We start from the raw sequence: 14,326 nt of genomic DNA on the forward strand, positions 1-14,326 counted from the left end.
AGAGAGAAACAAAAATTCAGATCAAAAGGGGTTAGATTTGGAACTCTCAGGCCAGAGAGAGATTTTAATATTCCCATCTAGGAATCAATTATCCCGCTAACACAGCAACTTTGCTAAGGAAATGCACTGTTTATGTTCTATATTCCCTTTTGTCCTCTGACATATACCTACAGAACTGCACCACTCTGTTCAATATTTTGTGGGTTTCCCTGTGCCTTACAAATAAAGCGCAAGCTCCTTCTGTGACGGGGAGCTCTAACTTATCTGTGGTAGAGTCACAGCCGTGTGACTTTGCAAAGATGCTGGATGCCTTGTTCCACTCGGGGAACATGGGATTAAAGGCCTTTGATGTGGCTGCAATATGTGCACCGCACTGCACTTTCCCTTGAAGGGAAATTCGACAGCTGGGAACTCTCATTCATCAGTAAATCTTGACTGTGCCTATGCTGGGATGAACCAAGTGATACGAAGGTCTTGTACTAGGAATCTAATCAAAGAAACACACAAACCACTTAATCTTGGGATTGAGGGTACTGCAATGCCCTGAACGGTAAAGCATGAGGGAAACACAGACCCTGGCCCGCCTACACGAGAATGACACAGGCCCATGGAGGAGGCCTAGCCACCTGTGCTCTTCCAGCGGCCACGGGGGACCAGGACCACCCCCCTGGGCTCTTCGCCAAGGGCCAGCTCCTCTTCTGACCAAAGCTCCAAAAGTCAACACTTCGACAAGGGCGGGGTCTGTAATCTGGTGGGACCCAGGCCAATCAAGGCCACAGCCATGCTGCCTTTGGCTCAAACAATCTTTTCAGTTCAGGTGCCAATATTTTAGGCCTGGGAATTCTGCATAAAAATTCAGATTTTTGGCTTCTTTTAAAATAACCAAAGCCCTTAGCACAAGAGAGAGCCCACTGCCAAATGGCAACAAGTGAAAGAGGCCCCGGGGACCAGCATGAGCGGGAGGCGTCGGGGGACGGGGGACGGGGGACGTGTCTCCCCAGGTGTCCACGGCCCCTCTGGACTGTGCTCCCCGCAGCGCCTGTCTCTACTGTCCACTCTGAGTGACCGTCCTGGATTAGGGGTTGGTGGTGGACCAGGGCAATGGTCGGGGGTCACCTATGGCCCTGAGCCGACCCTGCTGCAGCAGCTTCAACGGGAGACCTTGGTGTTTGTCTTTTACCACCAGGTGCAATCAAAGAAGGGAGTGGACCGGGACGAAGGCGGGCTCTAAGTGTCTGAGCGAGCACTCAACGTACCTGGAGACCCGAAGTACCTGAGGGTCACCTCCTGCGTCTTTACCTCTCCAGCCACGTTTTTCGCCATGCACTGGTAGATGCCCTGGTCTGTCTCCCGCGTGTTCTGGATAATCAGGGTCCCATCGTCCAACAAGTTCAAGCGGGAATCTGTCTTCATGCTCAGCTCGTTGCTGTAAAGACAGACCTGGCAGGCTCAGGCTCTGAAAGCACAAGGAAACACCTAGTCCCCCGCGGGGGGGCTTCTGTCCTGGCGCGGGGACCCCAGCCTGGAGGCATGGAGCACCTGGAGATGCGGGGCCTTAACTCGCCTTCCTGGAAACTTTCCTTCCCAGCAGCCTGACCTACCGGCATTCCTGGGAAAAGTGTTTACGCACCGCGTTTATTTGCATCTGTAATTAACTCACATATCCACTTTTATCGTTTACATGTGCAACCTACGAATGTTTCAAAGTGGTCCTCATTCCAAAGGGAAAAAATGGACAGAGTGGACAAAATTCACAGGAAAACTTTCCCTTTGTTTTTGGCAAATCCATTCGAGACAAAGGGGTAGAAACATTTAAGTTATTAAAAGCGGAAAATTACAAATGTCCCCAGAACAACACCGCCACTGTCTGAGAGATTTCCCAGGACCCCTCTCAGAATCCAGGTGCGGGAGGTGCTGTCCGGTTCCCCGCTCACCTCCCTCATCCCGTGCTCCAACTGCACCAACCGAGCCCCAAAAACTGGCATCTCCCGTCCTTCACGAGCACTTCCAGACGGAGGCAACAGACCTCTCGGGCCCCGTAAGTGAGGCTCTTCCTGATGTGGCCCAGCTTTCTCCCACAGACACTGTGAGCCCCGGGGGAGACGGGGCTGCTGCAGAGATGGGCCCCGGGGCGCAGCCCTGCACCAGATGCAGGCCCGGGGCCTTGGGTCTCCCTCTGCCGTGACTGGCTCTGCGATGTTAACTCTTAGTATCAATGTGTTGACTTACAAAGGTGGGTGTGAACCACTCACGAATGCAGGTGTGCCGGCCTTGAGCGAATCTGTTCTTCTCTGCCTTTTGAACGCACACTCCCCGACGGAAGCCCTCCCGTGTTCGCTCTGGAATTTACCTCTTGTCGCCCTCAGAGCTGTCCCAGATCCCAAGGCACTGGGGACAGGCCAGCATCTCACGTTCCCCACACAGCTCTGGCCCCGAGCCGGGCGTCAGCTGCGCTAGGTCGATGACAAAGCCAGGCCTAGAACCACTGCACACCTCCATGGCAGGTGCATCTCAGGTGACCACCCCCCCAGGCTCGCTGCCCTGTTCTTCTCCTCTGCAAACACCACTGGACTCGAGAGCTGGTGTCGGGGGCCCATCGCCTCTCACCGTCGCGACTGAACCCGGCAGGGGCTCTATGGGGCCACACTGAACCCACAGGAGGGTTCTGTTCGTGAGCGAGCGCGGGCCAGGGTGCTCGCGTTTACAAGAAGCACGCGGGCGACGACGACCTGCTCTCACACGGAGGTTTCCTTCCCAGGACTCGGTTCAAAGCGGATGCGTGCAAGTGCTGCCCTTCAACCCAGACGACCCTCGGGGGTCTGACCCCCGGGCCCCGCAGGGACCTGACTGCATCCCCCTCTCCCATACCAAGATGCTTGTGGACAGAAGGCGAGGCCTGGGTTTCCGGAGACAAATCAGATGCACAGGAGTAAAGTGCATGCGCTCACCTCACAGGGTCTCCCTGAAGATGCCACCCGCAGGGAAGACCCTCCCTCACCTCCTCGGGACCCAGGGACCAGACCCCACGGCTGCCGCCAGAGCAGGTGGGCGGGCGCGAGACAGCCCCGGTTCCCTCCCGTTCCTCACCCCGGGCGGGGGTAACCGTCCCTTCCGTGTTGACCGGCCTCGCTGACCAGGACCAAGCCCGGCAGAGGGCGACTCGGGCCGTGCGCCGCGCAGAGGCTGGGGTGTGCCCGGCGGCGACTTCAAAGCAGGAAGGATGCACGAGAAACGTTCCCTCCTCTTCACTCTCCTTCCAGGGAGGAGGAGGAAGGGTCAGGGTGGGCCGGACGGCGGGCAGCTCAGCCGCGGCTCACGGGGCATCTGGATGGAATGGGACCCGGCGCCCCCGGCGGCCCGTCCGGAGCCACTTACTTGTTTCGGAGCCAGATGATCTCGGGCTTGGGGTTGCCCTCAGCCCTGCAGGTGAAGAAGACGGTGTTGCCCAGGGTGACGTCTGCATCCTGCGGCTCCGATGTGATCCGCGGCCTTTCTGCACCAAAAAGGAAAGCAGACCCTCCTGGTCTTAAACCGTCACGTGACAAGAACCCAGAGCAAATCCCTTCTGTTCAAGACAAAATCGCACACGTTCAAACCAAAATCACTCCCACGAGAGCGGCAGGGGGCATCTCCACGGAGAAGACGGTGTTAGAGCCGAATTACACAGCACTGCCAGCATCTGAGGTCCACCTGCTGAGAACCCTGGCAACCGGGTGGCGCTGAGACTCTGACAGACAAAGCACCGGGTGACGACCTCAGTGGACGCTCCCCCCGAGAGAGCCGGACACTCGTGAGTCACAGTTTTAGGGAATGAAAGGACAGACAACGGCACTTTTCAGCTGAAGCCACCCCGAAGGCAGAGGCTGTGCAGGTGCGGCCAGGGGCTCCCAACCCCGGGACCATCTCAGCGTGGGGTTCCCACTGCAGTCCCCCGCGGCCACCCAGTCTCTGAGCACAGAGAGGCCTCCCTCCTGCACTCCAGCTGCTGGGTGACTGTCCTCTCTGTGTCCTCACAGCAGGCTGGACTGGTCACCTACCAACTAGGAAGCTCGGAGAACTGACCCCTCTAAGCCCAGATGTATTCACTGACCTGCCACGTGCAAAAAGAAAAAGCACGCTCATGTGCAAATGCATGTGCTCCTGTGTGTACATGCGTGCATGTGCGTGTGTGTACCTGTGCATGTGCCTGCAAGTGTGTGCACAGTGCCTTCACAACATCTGGCACCTTAAACAGGCACAAAAGGCCGTGTGCGTGTCTATCGCTGCACAGCGTCAACAGGAAACCCCTCGGACTCACCGCCGTCCGCGTGAACCCCCCGAAACTGCGCTGCTCCCGTCTCCACTCCCAGGCGTCCTGCTCCCCGCGCCCGTCTGGACACTGCGGCTCCCTCTGCGTAGCCGGAGGACCCCCAGCCCCACTGCTCAGCCCTACGCGCCATCCTCTCTGATGTGCTGGACTTGGGAACTTTGAGAAAGCTCTGCTTCTCCATTCTCTCTCCAGGAAGAGGCAATGGTGGTGAAGGAGCAGGAGGAGGGAACCGCCCCCCTGAGCGCCCCCCAGTGACCCCGAGTGACGGGCAGCAACTGAGGACCTTCCAGGACACTGAGGGCAGAGGCATCGTCCCCAGGCGTCCCGCGAGGCCCCGGGAGTTCACAAAGCTCAAGGCACCACTGCCTCTGTCACCCCAGCCTGGCCCCTGTTGACAAGGTCGGAGCTGGGCTGGGGTGGGGTGGGGGGAGGAGGGTCTGCTCCTCCCCCAGAAGAGAGGTGGGCAGAACCCAGGCTGACTCAGGAGGGCAGACCCAAGATGGGCACAGGGAAGTGAACCTGTCGTGACCCCCGAGCAGGTCCAGAGGGCAGAGGTCAGAGGGAGCCTCCTCCCCTCCCCACCCCGTCCTTTCCCCAGGAAGCCGACCCTAAGGAGACAGTCTCGAGAACGGGGTGCACACAGCACAGCACCGCTGCCCACCCTGGGGGGCCCCTGCCACCAGAGCGGCCCTTACAAAGACGAGGGCACGACACGCAGAGGCCACAGGGTGGCCCTGGGACCGAAATCAGTCAGCTGCACACACTGAAGGCAAGGAGGCTGGCCTGGCTGTACAGGGGTCGTTCATAAAGCGTTACCAACGGCGACGAGTGAAGTTACATAATTGCGGGGGTTACTATGAAGTGGAGTGACCTTCAAAGTAATTAATTTTGTTTTCAATATTTGAAAATGATAATGATGCCCTGGAGAACCTAATTTTAGCACCACCTCCCCCCCCGCCCCCGATAAAATGCTAAACTTAAAAGAAAAGCTGGATTCCTTGGGCGTTTATTTGGTAGGAAGATCTGTCCTGCGAGCTTTGATTTCGTTCCTTTTCTTGTGTTTCTTCGTGAGGCGCTGCGTACGCGCAAGCGGTGCACAGGTGCAACAAGCCAGACAAACTCGGCCTACGGCCACTCTGCGTGGCCACCACCCAGATCCAGACCCAGGAGGCCGCCAGCTCCCAGCCAGCAGCCCTGCGCCCACCCCCAGAAACCGCTCCCGCCCCCAGCCCACCGTGGGGTCCTGCCGGCCAGGCAGCTGCAGCCTCTAAAGGCAGAGGGCTGGAAGGAACGACAGAGGTAGTGGTGCACTTCAGGTTGCTATTTTTTGTTTGCAGGGAAACCTGAAAATAAAGCCCAAGTTTATTACCAGATAGTTAGTTTCTCTGTATAGGTACTACAGAGACGGGCTTTGTAAAGCAGGGTCCGGTCAGGCCCCACCCAGACCTGATCTGTGGGATCGGCCAGTGACAGCTGGAGACCGGGCTGCACACGCCACGCCCTCTGGACGCCAACGCGGGCTTGGGCCCCAGGACTCACTCACCACAGTCCAGCTCTTCCGGGGTGATGGCGGCCACCGACCGCCCCTGGATGCGCCTGGGGTATTCACAGGTGGCCGCTGCCTGCGCATTCCCTGACCGGGCGTAGCTCTTCAGCAAGTCCGCCAGCCACAGGATCTCACAGTCACAGTGAAGCGCGTTGGAGTCCAGACGCCTACGAGAAGGAAGCCGCAGCCGGTGAGACGTGGGATGGGCAAGGGCTGACCCGGGCCAGGCAGACCCGAACTGACCAGCAGTGATGGGGCCCGCAGACAACAGAATCTGACCCGGTCCGGCCCGACCAGGGGACCCAGCAGAGGGCCACACTCGGCAGAGAGACGAGCCCGAGAGCGGGGGAAACCCGAATAATGCAAATAAAGAGTGGTGAAAGGAGCAATCAAATACCATATATTTTAGGTTCAAGACCGAGGGGCAAATACGTGCTGGACGAGTCCGGGAAGTTTCAGGAAAAGCACAAGACAGGAGCCTTCGTAAAGTCAGTAATGCAGAAATCCCCACCACCCGGAACGATTCCCGAACTCTCATCACCACTGGCACCGCGTCATCGTGTACTACCTCACTTAACCCTTAAATACGCCCTAAAGGACAGTCAGCCCACAGGGCACAAATCTCAGCGGCTGAATTATCCTGAAAGTTCTGGGAGAAAGTGCCCCATGAGGCTGGACGCATCCGTCCCAACACGTGGAACAGGCAGGGTGTCATCTCCTCCCTCGGAGACGATGGCCATTTATGCAGCAAAGCACAAGGTAAGGAGTGTTAACGGGGGGACGTGAACAAGCTCGTGTCAAGGCCGAGGACGTGGCAGCAGGGCTGGCTGCACTCAGAGGGGGGCTCCCCGGGATCAGAGCCGAGGGGCTGCCCTCGGGCGTCCAGTGAGTTCACACCCCAGGGAGGCGGGCCCGTGATGTCACACCTCCCACTTGCATTTCTCCGGGACGCTGGCTCGGAGGGGGCGGCAGGCAGAGCTGGCCCTCTGGCTGGACGGCCAGCTCTGACGACCACATCCAGCGGAATCCACAGGGCTCAACGCAGACATGACAGAACCTCCCCCCGGCCGATTCCTCAGGTCAGCCGGCCGTGGGGGACCCAGGACCTTCCGGCGCCCGCTGACCCCAGAGCCCCTCTGAATAAACGGCAGGACCTCTGTGCTCAGGACGGGCCCCAGGGACAGTGGATGAGCAGGCGTGTGACCCCGGCCAGCGGCCCCTGGGCCGAGCGGCCAGGGCAGGAAGCCCCCGACTGCACGCTCCCCTCTGCTGTCTGGCGGGGAGGGGGGGGTCCACTGGGGCCGAGAAACCTAGGGTTTCACAGGCCGAGCCGATGCAGAGGGCAGAGCTAGACCATCAAAAGGCCAAAAAGGAGGTGGAGACGGAGGAGAACCTTTCCAGCCTTCTGTAGACTCCGGTAACCCCCGCGTGCCCTGAGCTCGTCTTGGCAACTTCTGGCAATTTCCTTCCTACCCTCTCTTATCTACCAAACAGGCGGTGTTTCTCTCATCTGCCACCCTAGAACGTAGTTTTTAGTTTGGCTGGGGATTTCTTTGTCCTATGAAGAAAAACATCGTAAATAGTGAGGAAACTCTGTGTCTTACTTAACTCGGGAGAGAAACAAAGGCCACTCTGGGCCCAGGCTTGGTAATTTGACTTTTCTATCTCTTTCTTAAGTCCAGTTCATTGTACACTCTCAGTAATATCTAACTGAAAAACAATGGCCTTCAAGACCTCAGAGAAAAACACAAAAAAGATGTCAGATAGCTTTCTCCATCAGCTATTATAAGAAATTACTCAGTGTAAAGATAAATTATTTTTAGAGACCTAAAAATGGACAGAATTCAGTTATGTGCATGCCTAAATAAAAGGAATGCAATACAGTTTAGAGATTACTTCTAGGCCAATTTTATTTCCACCAGTACAATATGTAACATGGAATTAAAAATTAATTTGAGGAATTTAAAATTGATTTTTAAAAACATCTTCCTTGCCTATTAAAGGGTTAATCTGTTGCCACATTCCCCCAAGCCAGCTAGGTATTGGTTTGGCGTTCTGACGGCTTAATCCACCCTCCCTTCCTAATTCATATCCAGACTGTGATGAACTCTTCTTTGAAATACCCAGTAAAAGGGGTCAGGTAAATGCATGACATGAAGAAATTATTAGTCTTTGCTGAAAAGACAGCATAAAGGGTTATTATACTTACAATCTTTTCATAGATTCCAAGTGATTAAATGTTCCCGGAACCAAATGTGTAATTCGGTTGTTATGTAAAAACCTGTTGAAAGAGGTGATAAACCACAGCAATTCTTTAAAATACTTTCCTAGACGTGCAGAAAAGAGTATAGCAGTCAAATAAATCAGCTTTTAAAGAACATCCCAGTGACTGCCTTTGTTTAATATAAATGAATTTAAGAACAATGTTATTTAGTACAGAAAATAACTACATTTTTTTCTATTTTATCACTATTCCCACTTCTGAACTGTTAGAGGAAAGCACAGATTTCCTACTGAGACGTTTCCCGGTTGTTTGAACAGACATAGATATTCTTTCTGTTACAGGAAATGGACAGAGCCACAAGCTCCACGACCTGCAGGTAAAGAGGGGCAACCAAGAAGGTAACACTACTTACAGCCTCTCCAGCTTCGGCAAATGTTGAAATGACTCTGGGTCCAAAGTTTCTATCTGATTAAAGTGCAGGTATCTAGAGGAGTTTTTAAAAATGGGAAAAAGAAACAAATTTTAAACAATTTTATACTTTTTAATAGATCTATAGGGTTTTGCTGAAAACATCTGTTCTCTAAGTCATTTCAAATCCACACGTCAATAGATAACTCTCTAGATCTCCTACATTGCATGGAAAACAAACGAAGTCATCAAATAGGAAGATTAAAGACAACGGAAAACTGGGTGCAGACCTTAAATGACTGACTGGACAATACGACTAAGGGTCAAGCACACCCACTGGGCTTCCTCCCCACCCAGCGGGGAAAGCCAGGGGCGCCCAGCTCTCCAAATACATGGACCTTTCTAGAAAAAAATCAACATGATCTTCATTACACCACACACGCAGGTATGTGAATGCCTTCATTCCAATCTTTTAACTTACACACGGATTTAGGAGACTTACACTTCAAGGTGACATTGGGTATATTGTTTTTCAGCTACAGAAACAGCTATTACAGAAATAAGAGAAGAAACCTGACCCTGAGTTAAGCGAAATAATGTATTTCCTCAAATGTCCTTTAATTACAGACCATCCAGAGCTTATACTTCTTTCCATTTGAGTCCTTACTTGCCATAAGTTACACATTTTTTCGTAAAACTAATTTCTTCTCATTGTCCTGCATACCGCTTTTCTCACTTTGAAAATTGGTGGGCTTTTCCCTTAGAAATACACGGAAGCCCCCTCTAACTGGTGCTCCTGCAAGGGCCCCTCCTGCCACACAGGGACCTGGCCCGACACGCCAGACTGCGACTTCACGAGACGCTGGGACCAGCAGGGTCACAGCACAAAGCCACGCAAAGGAGAGCTCTCTCCACACTCCCTCCACCAGGTGCAGCCTTTCACTGACTTTCTGAAATGATGGAACCTCAAGGTCCCTCGCCCTGTCCTGTCGGTGTCCGGCCTGCCCTGGGCCAGCTCGCCGGGAGAACCACCCCGGTGACCACGCGGCTGCAGAGTTGCCCACCCTCTTCCGCCGGCAGGCAGCCTGGTGGGGGCCGGGTCTGTGCCCACCGCCCTCCCTGCGAGAGTGGGGGCCTGCGGGCAGGATGACGGGGGCAGGAAGCGCCCCGTCCTGACTATTCAGGACGGGCACTTCCAGCGGCCACCATGGGGCAGCCCCGGGACCGCCCATCAAGCACAGACACTGGGGGCAGACACGCTCAGCCGCGCTGCTCCGGAGACTGCGGGCCGGCCAGGTCCAGGGCGAAGCCAAGGTGGGGAGAGAAGGGAAGACACGCCGGTCCCAATCTGATGCTGTTTAAAACTCCACGTGCCGACAGCCAGGGAGAGGCTGACCGGATGTGCTGCCTTGAGGGGCTCAGGGTTCACAGGCCCCCAGGGCTGTGGCCACCTTTCCCGATGGTGGAGGAAAACGGGCCGAAGGCAGGAAGGGAGCCCCCAGCGCCGTCCACGGTCCCTGCGCCCTGCCCGCGGCCGGCCTCTCAGGGAGCCCAGGTGAGCCTGCTGGACGGGGCGGGTCTAACGCGCGGCCTAAGGAGCCTGTCAGCGCCTCCGGGTTAGAGACCAGAGCTAAGGACACACTTCGGGCAGCCGGCCGGCCCGAGGCTGCAGCCCGTCACCAAGTGCCCTGCTCTGCATCTGCACCTGCTCCACGGGCCTCCCCCCAGCGCTGGGCCAGGGGGTGTCCACACACGGCTGGTTGCTGAGGCTCTGTCCCAATCGATTTCGCTCAAATAAACTCTAAACATTTGTATAAGCCTCTGCTTATCTTTTAAGGCCTGCGAGAGCCGAGATGCTGGGCAGACACGGGGCTGGGGACCAGCCTCCCCTCCGCTGGAGCACGTGTGCCAGCGCTGGGCATGGGGGGCCCCGCGAGGATGGGGACCCGAAGCGCTCTGCACGCGGCGGGGGCAGATCTGAGCGCGTTCCTAGGGGAACGCTCCCCTCCCCCTCACAGTGCCTCCCCGAGGGACGGGGACGGGTCCCAATCTCTCTTCATCCCTAAGTCTCAGCAGCAGGGACCCCTCACCCCCAGCGCCTGATCCTGGGTTTGGAGGCAGCCTGACTTAGGACGCCGTCCCGAATCCCTGGGACCTTGGTCACCAACTCCCACTCGGCGCTCCGTGGATGCCATTCCCCTTCCCTCCTCATTTCTCCCAGACTTTGCCTCTGTCTTCCTCAAAAATAACCCCGCTCACCCCCTCCCAAGGCTCGATGGGCCTCACTTAGCTCCACACCTGACAGCACGTGTAAATCCCAGCCCCAGATCCATTAAAACTGAGTCGGATGCAGGAACGTGTTCCGGGGACCCTCCCTCCACCTGGGAGTTCTCCAGATATTCCCACGTTTTTCTGTGACGATCTGATCCCTTTGTCATTCTCCCGGAAGCCGAGGGTGTACAACCCCTCACATGCAGCTTCTTTCTAAATCCAGTCCACGACGAGCACAGCAGGCTCGGGAAAGCGGCTCTCAGCTGGATAAACAAACGGGTATCTGAACACAAGAGCCCTGCGTGTGCTTCGGAAGCTCCTGGTTCAGGTGAGGCCTCCCCAGCTCTGCCTCAAGGTCTCTGGAGATGTTTCCATGTCCGGCCGAGTGACAAAACCCTAACCACAGCCTCAGCTGCAGCATCACGTGAATAAAACTGCCTGACACGCGACGACTCCAGCCCATTGATGGACAGGTGACCGGCCAAGCACACAAGTCAGAAAATGCCTCTGACCAGGAATTCTGCTTAAAATGGGCATGCTGACTTCACAGCAAAGTAGGACTTCATATGCAGCCCAAGAAGCAACATCCAGCGTACCCTAACTGGAAAAGTTTATTTTCTCCAAAATACTGACGTCACGAATGACCAAAGTAAACCGGACGTGCAGATTCACAAACAGGAAATACTGTACGAGGAAACCACCTGCTGGTCCCCACTTCTCCCCGAAAGACCTCTACTTGCTCAGATCTGTTTGCAAGTCTATCTTGTTATACTGGAAGCACCATGGGGACAGGGGTCACCTGGTGATACTGGTCCTTGTCCCAGGAAGGCAGGGCACAGGGTGTGGGGTGGCTGCCCAGATGGGCGGGGTCAGAAGGAGGGAGGGACCACGGCTTTGTCATCTGCATGCACACACAGCCCTACGCCCCGGGGCACAGACATGCATCGTGCAAACAGCAGACTTGGCCTATTTTTCCCTGCAAGAGGCAAAGGGCAGGTGAAATCCAAGACACCGCAGAGCAGAGGAGAGGCACTTACAGTTGCTCTAGAGAGGCAAGTCCCTTAAACGCTTGCCTGTCAATTGACTGGATCTCATTCTTGTACAGATAGCTGAAACAAGAAACACGGGAGGATTAGCACACGCACGCCAGGCCGTAACTCAGGGTGGAGAGAAGAATTCAGTTGGCACGTGGGGACAGTTTTCAAATTCATGATCGTATTAGGATACAAACAGAACGTTTACACGGTAAGTACAGTTCCTCCAAGGAGGCTCCCCTTCCCCTTTCTAAGGAAAACCTCCAACTGGAGATGATCAGACCACCGCCATGTCTTCAGGAAACTCACAGATTCTTGGGGGACAGCTTATGAGCAGCTGACAAAGCATTTGCTTCAAAGCCTGAAGAAAATAAAATCATTTCCTGACAAACAGGTAAAATGCATTGAATATAAGCTTCTGTAACTGATACCGATACAGTTTCAAAATGCCCAGAAATAATCTGGGGAAGAGAAATTACAAAGACTACATAATCTGTTTTCCACTCAGAATACCATTCTCCTACAACAGAAGCAACCAAGGCTGATCAGAAGAACCACCCAATGGGCCCGCTGCCTGTTTCTGTATGGCCTGCACGCTAAGAAAGGTTCTTACGTTTCTAAATGGCTAAAGATTTCAAAAGAAGAATATTTCGAAACACATGAAAATCACGTGAAATTCACATTTCAGTGTCCGAAAATACAGTTTTGTTGGCACACAGCCATGCCGACTCATTTACTGTGGTCTACGGCTGATTTTGTGCCCCGTGGAAGCAGAGACGTATGGTCCTCAAAGCCTCAAGCATGTACTGCCCCGTCCTTTCCAGAAGAAGTTGGCCAACTCCTGAAGGAACCCATCAAGGGTGAAGATTTTCACACCAAAGTATCCAATTCCACCAGAAACACAAAACCATGTGTGTTGGGTCCACCCATCTGTCCTGGACCTCAGAACACATCTCTACCGCGGCCGTCTGTACTCAGACGTGGAGATACCTGCCCTGGGCATTTCTCCATCGCTGATGTGGGCAGAGGGACGGATCAAAATCCACACCTTTCCTATAGTGTAACTCAGGCAGATCCTTCTCTGCACGCTGGATGCTTGGTGGTTGGGCTCTCACCTACCCACCCACTTAATAAACGACACCGCTTTGTCGCAATGCTTGTAACGTCGCCTACTTCATTTCCAGGACGTGCGTTTTACTGCATTTTACTTAATAATATTTGGTGCAGGGCCCAGTCTAACAGGACCTGCTGTGCTGCCTTTAATCGCTGCAATCCTTCCAAGCGATTTCCCTTCTCTCTCTGTGCAAATCTGCTGAGGCGACTTCACCAAGAACTACAAGCCTTAACACAAACCAGCCAGAATACCCCTGAAACTGAGGCCCAGTGCCTGCAAGAGGCCTGGCACAGACATTACTTCTCCAGGCTGTGGGGTCTGAATCCTTGAACTGCCACCTACTGGCTGTGCGTCTTGAGTAAGAATTAACGTTCTCTGCCTCCGTTTCTTGTGTGTAAGATGGAGTGAATAGCAGTACCTCACAGGGTCACTGAAATTCAACAAACATATAGAGAGCTTTGGAATAGGGCCTCACCCATGCAACTCCTGTCCAGGTGTGAGTTATTTCTCCTACTGCTAACCCTATGGGAGGTAAGTCTGAACAAAGGTTTCTGTGCCTGTTTCTTAAGCACAAACAAGCAAAACAAAATATCAACATGGACATCACCTTGCACGCACTTCAAGAAGATGAGAGTAAAGGAATCCTGTCAAAGAATACATACAATTGAACCAAACTAGTATGTATGAATGCATGCTGGTAAAGACACTGGAGCGTAATCTGTTTTCCTAAGAATAACTCGGTGTTGATCATGATCTAACAATAAATCATAATTTTCTACTTCATCATAGAGTTGACCCTTTGAATATGAGTTCTAACTACCTCAAGGGTTAATTTCATCATTTGGAAAGCTTAATGAAGGCAAAGGTGTATTCCTTACCAGAAGTCACTGGAGCTCCAGCACGTAAGGAACACTCAACCTCCAAAAATACACTTTGGCACTGATCAGATAAATACCAAGGCTGCAATAATCAATAAATTGTGGAAGCCTTCTTAAACATTTAAGATGCATACCGCACAGTCTCCTAAGTCAGTGCCTGTCAGGATGGACCTTCCCGATGTGGTCTGGGAAGTCGGAGGAGGAGGCTGGGAGCTGCAGTAGCAGCATGGCAGGGTCACGGGACCCCTTCCTGCCACAGCTGCAACCTTGTCCTGGTGTCTGTTCTCACAGTGGTCCATCTCCCGGCCGTTACTGCCGACCACTGCTCAGCCCATCCCGGTGACCCCGGGACCTACCGCGTGGGCGTCTCGGATGAGTTCAGGTGGGAGGGGCAAAGGTTGGCACGTGGATGCCTTGAAAGGAAGCCCGTCAACAGACGAGGTTTAAAAGTATTATTTTTAAAAACTGTCCTAAGTGAAAAATGAAGTATCCCTAACTACTGGGGTAAATGATAAGTTGCTCTTAAGTAATTCAAACCAAAA

General features: G+C 54.1%; 1 protein-coding gene across 2 annotated transcripts in view; it reads right to left on the bottom strand.

Annotated features, from left to right (window-relative positions):
• PXDN (peroxidasin) overlaps positions 1 to 14,326 on the bottom strand; it is a 65,878-nt gene that overhangs the window by 24,774 nt on the left and 26,778 nt on the right. Inside the window, exons 4-9 of one of the 2 annotated variants that reach the window (XM_068564608.1) lie at positions 11,796 to 11,867; positions 8,492 to 8,563; positions 8,065 to 8,136; positions 5,853 to 6,022; positions 3,376 to 3,493; positions 1,257 to 1,426 (exon numbers count right to left, since the gene is read on the bottom strand). In XM_068564608.1, coding sequence (XP_068420709.1) covers positions 1,257 to 1,426; positions 3,376 to 3,493; positions 5,853 to 6,022; positions 8,065 to 8,136; positions 8,492 to 8,563; positions 11,796 to 11,867 — 674 coding nt within the window. The remainder of the gene's footprint in view (positions 1 to 1,256; positions 1,427 to 3,375; positions 3,494 to 5,852; positions 6,023 to 8,064; positions 8,137 to 8,491; positions 8,564 to 11,795; positions 11,868 to 14,326) is intronic. The other variant, XM_068564607.1, reaches the window with a different exon arrangement.

This window comes from Eschrichtius robustus, chromosome 15 (assembly GCF_028021215.1).
Source record: "Eschrichtius robustus isolate mEscRob2 chromosome 15, mEscRob2.pri, whole genome shotgun sequence".
NCBI lineage: Eukaryota > Metazoa > Chordata > Mammalia > Artiodactyla > Eschrichtiidae > Eschrichtius > Eschrichtius robustus.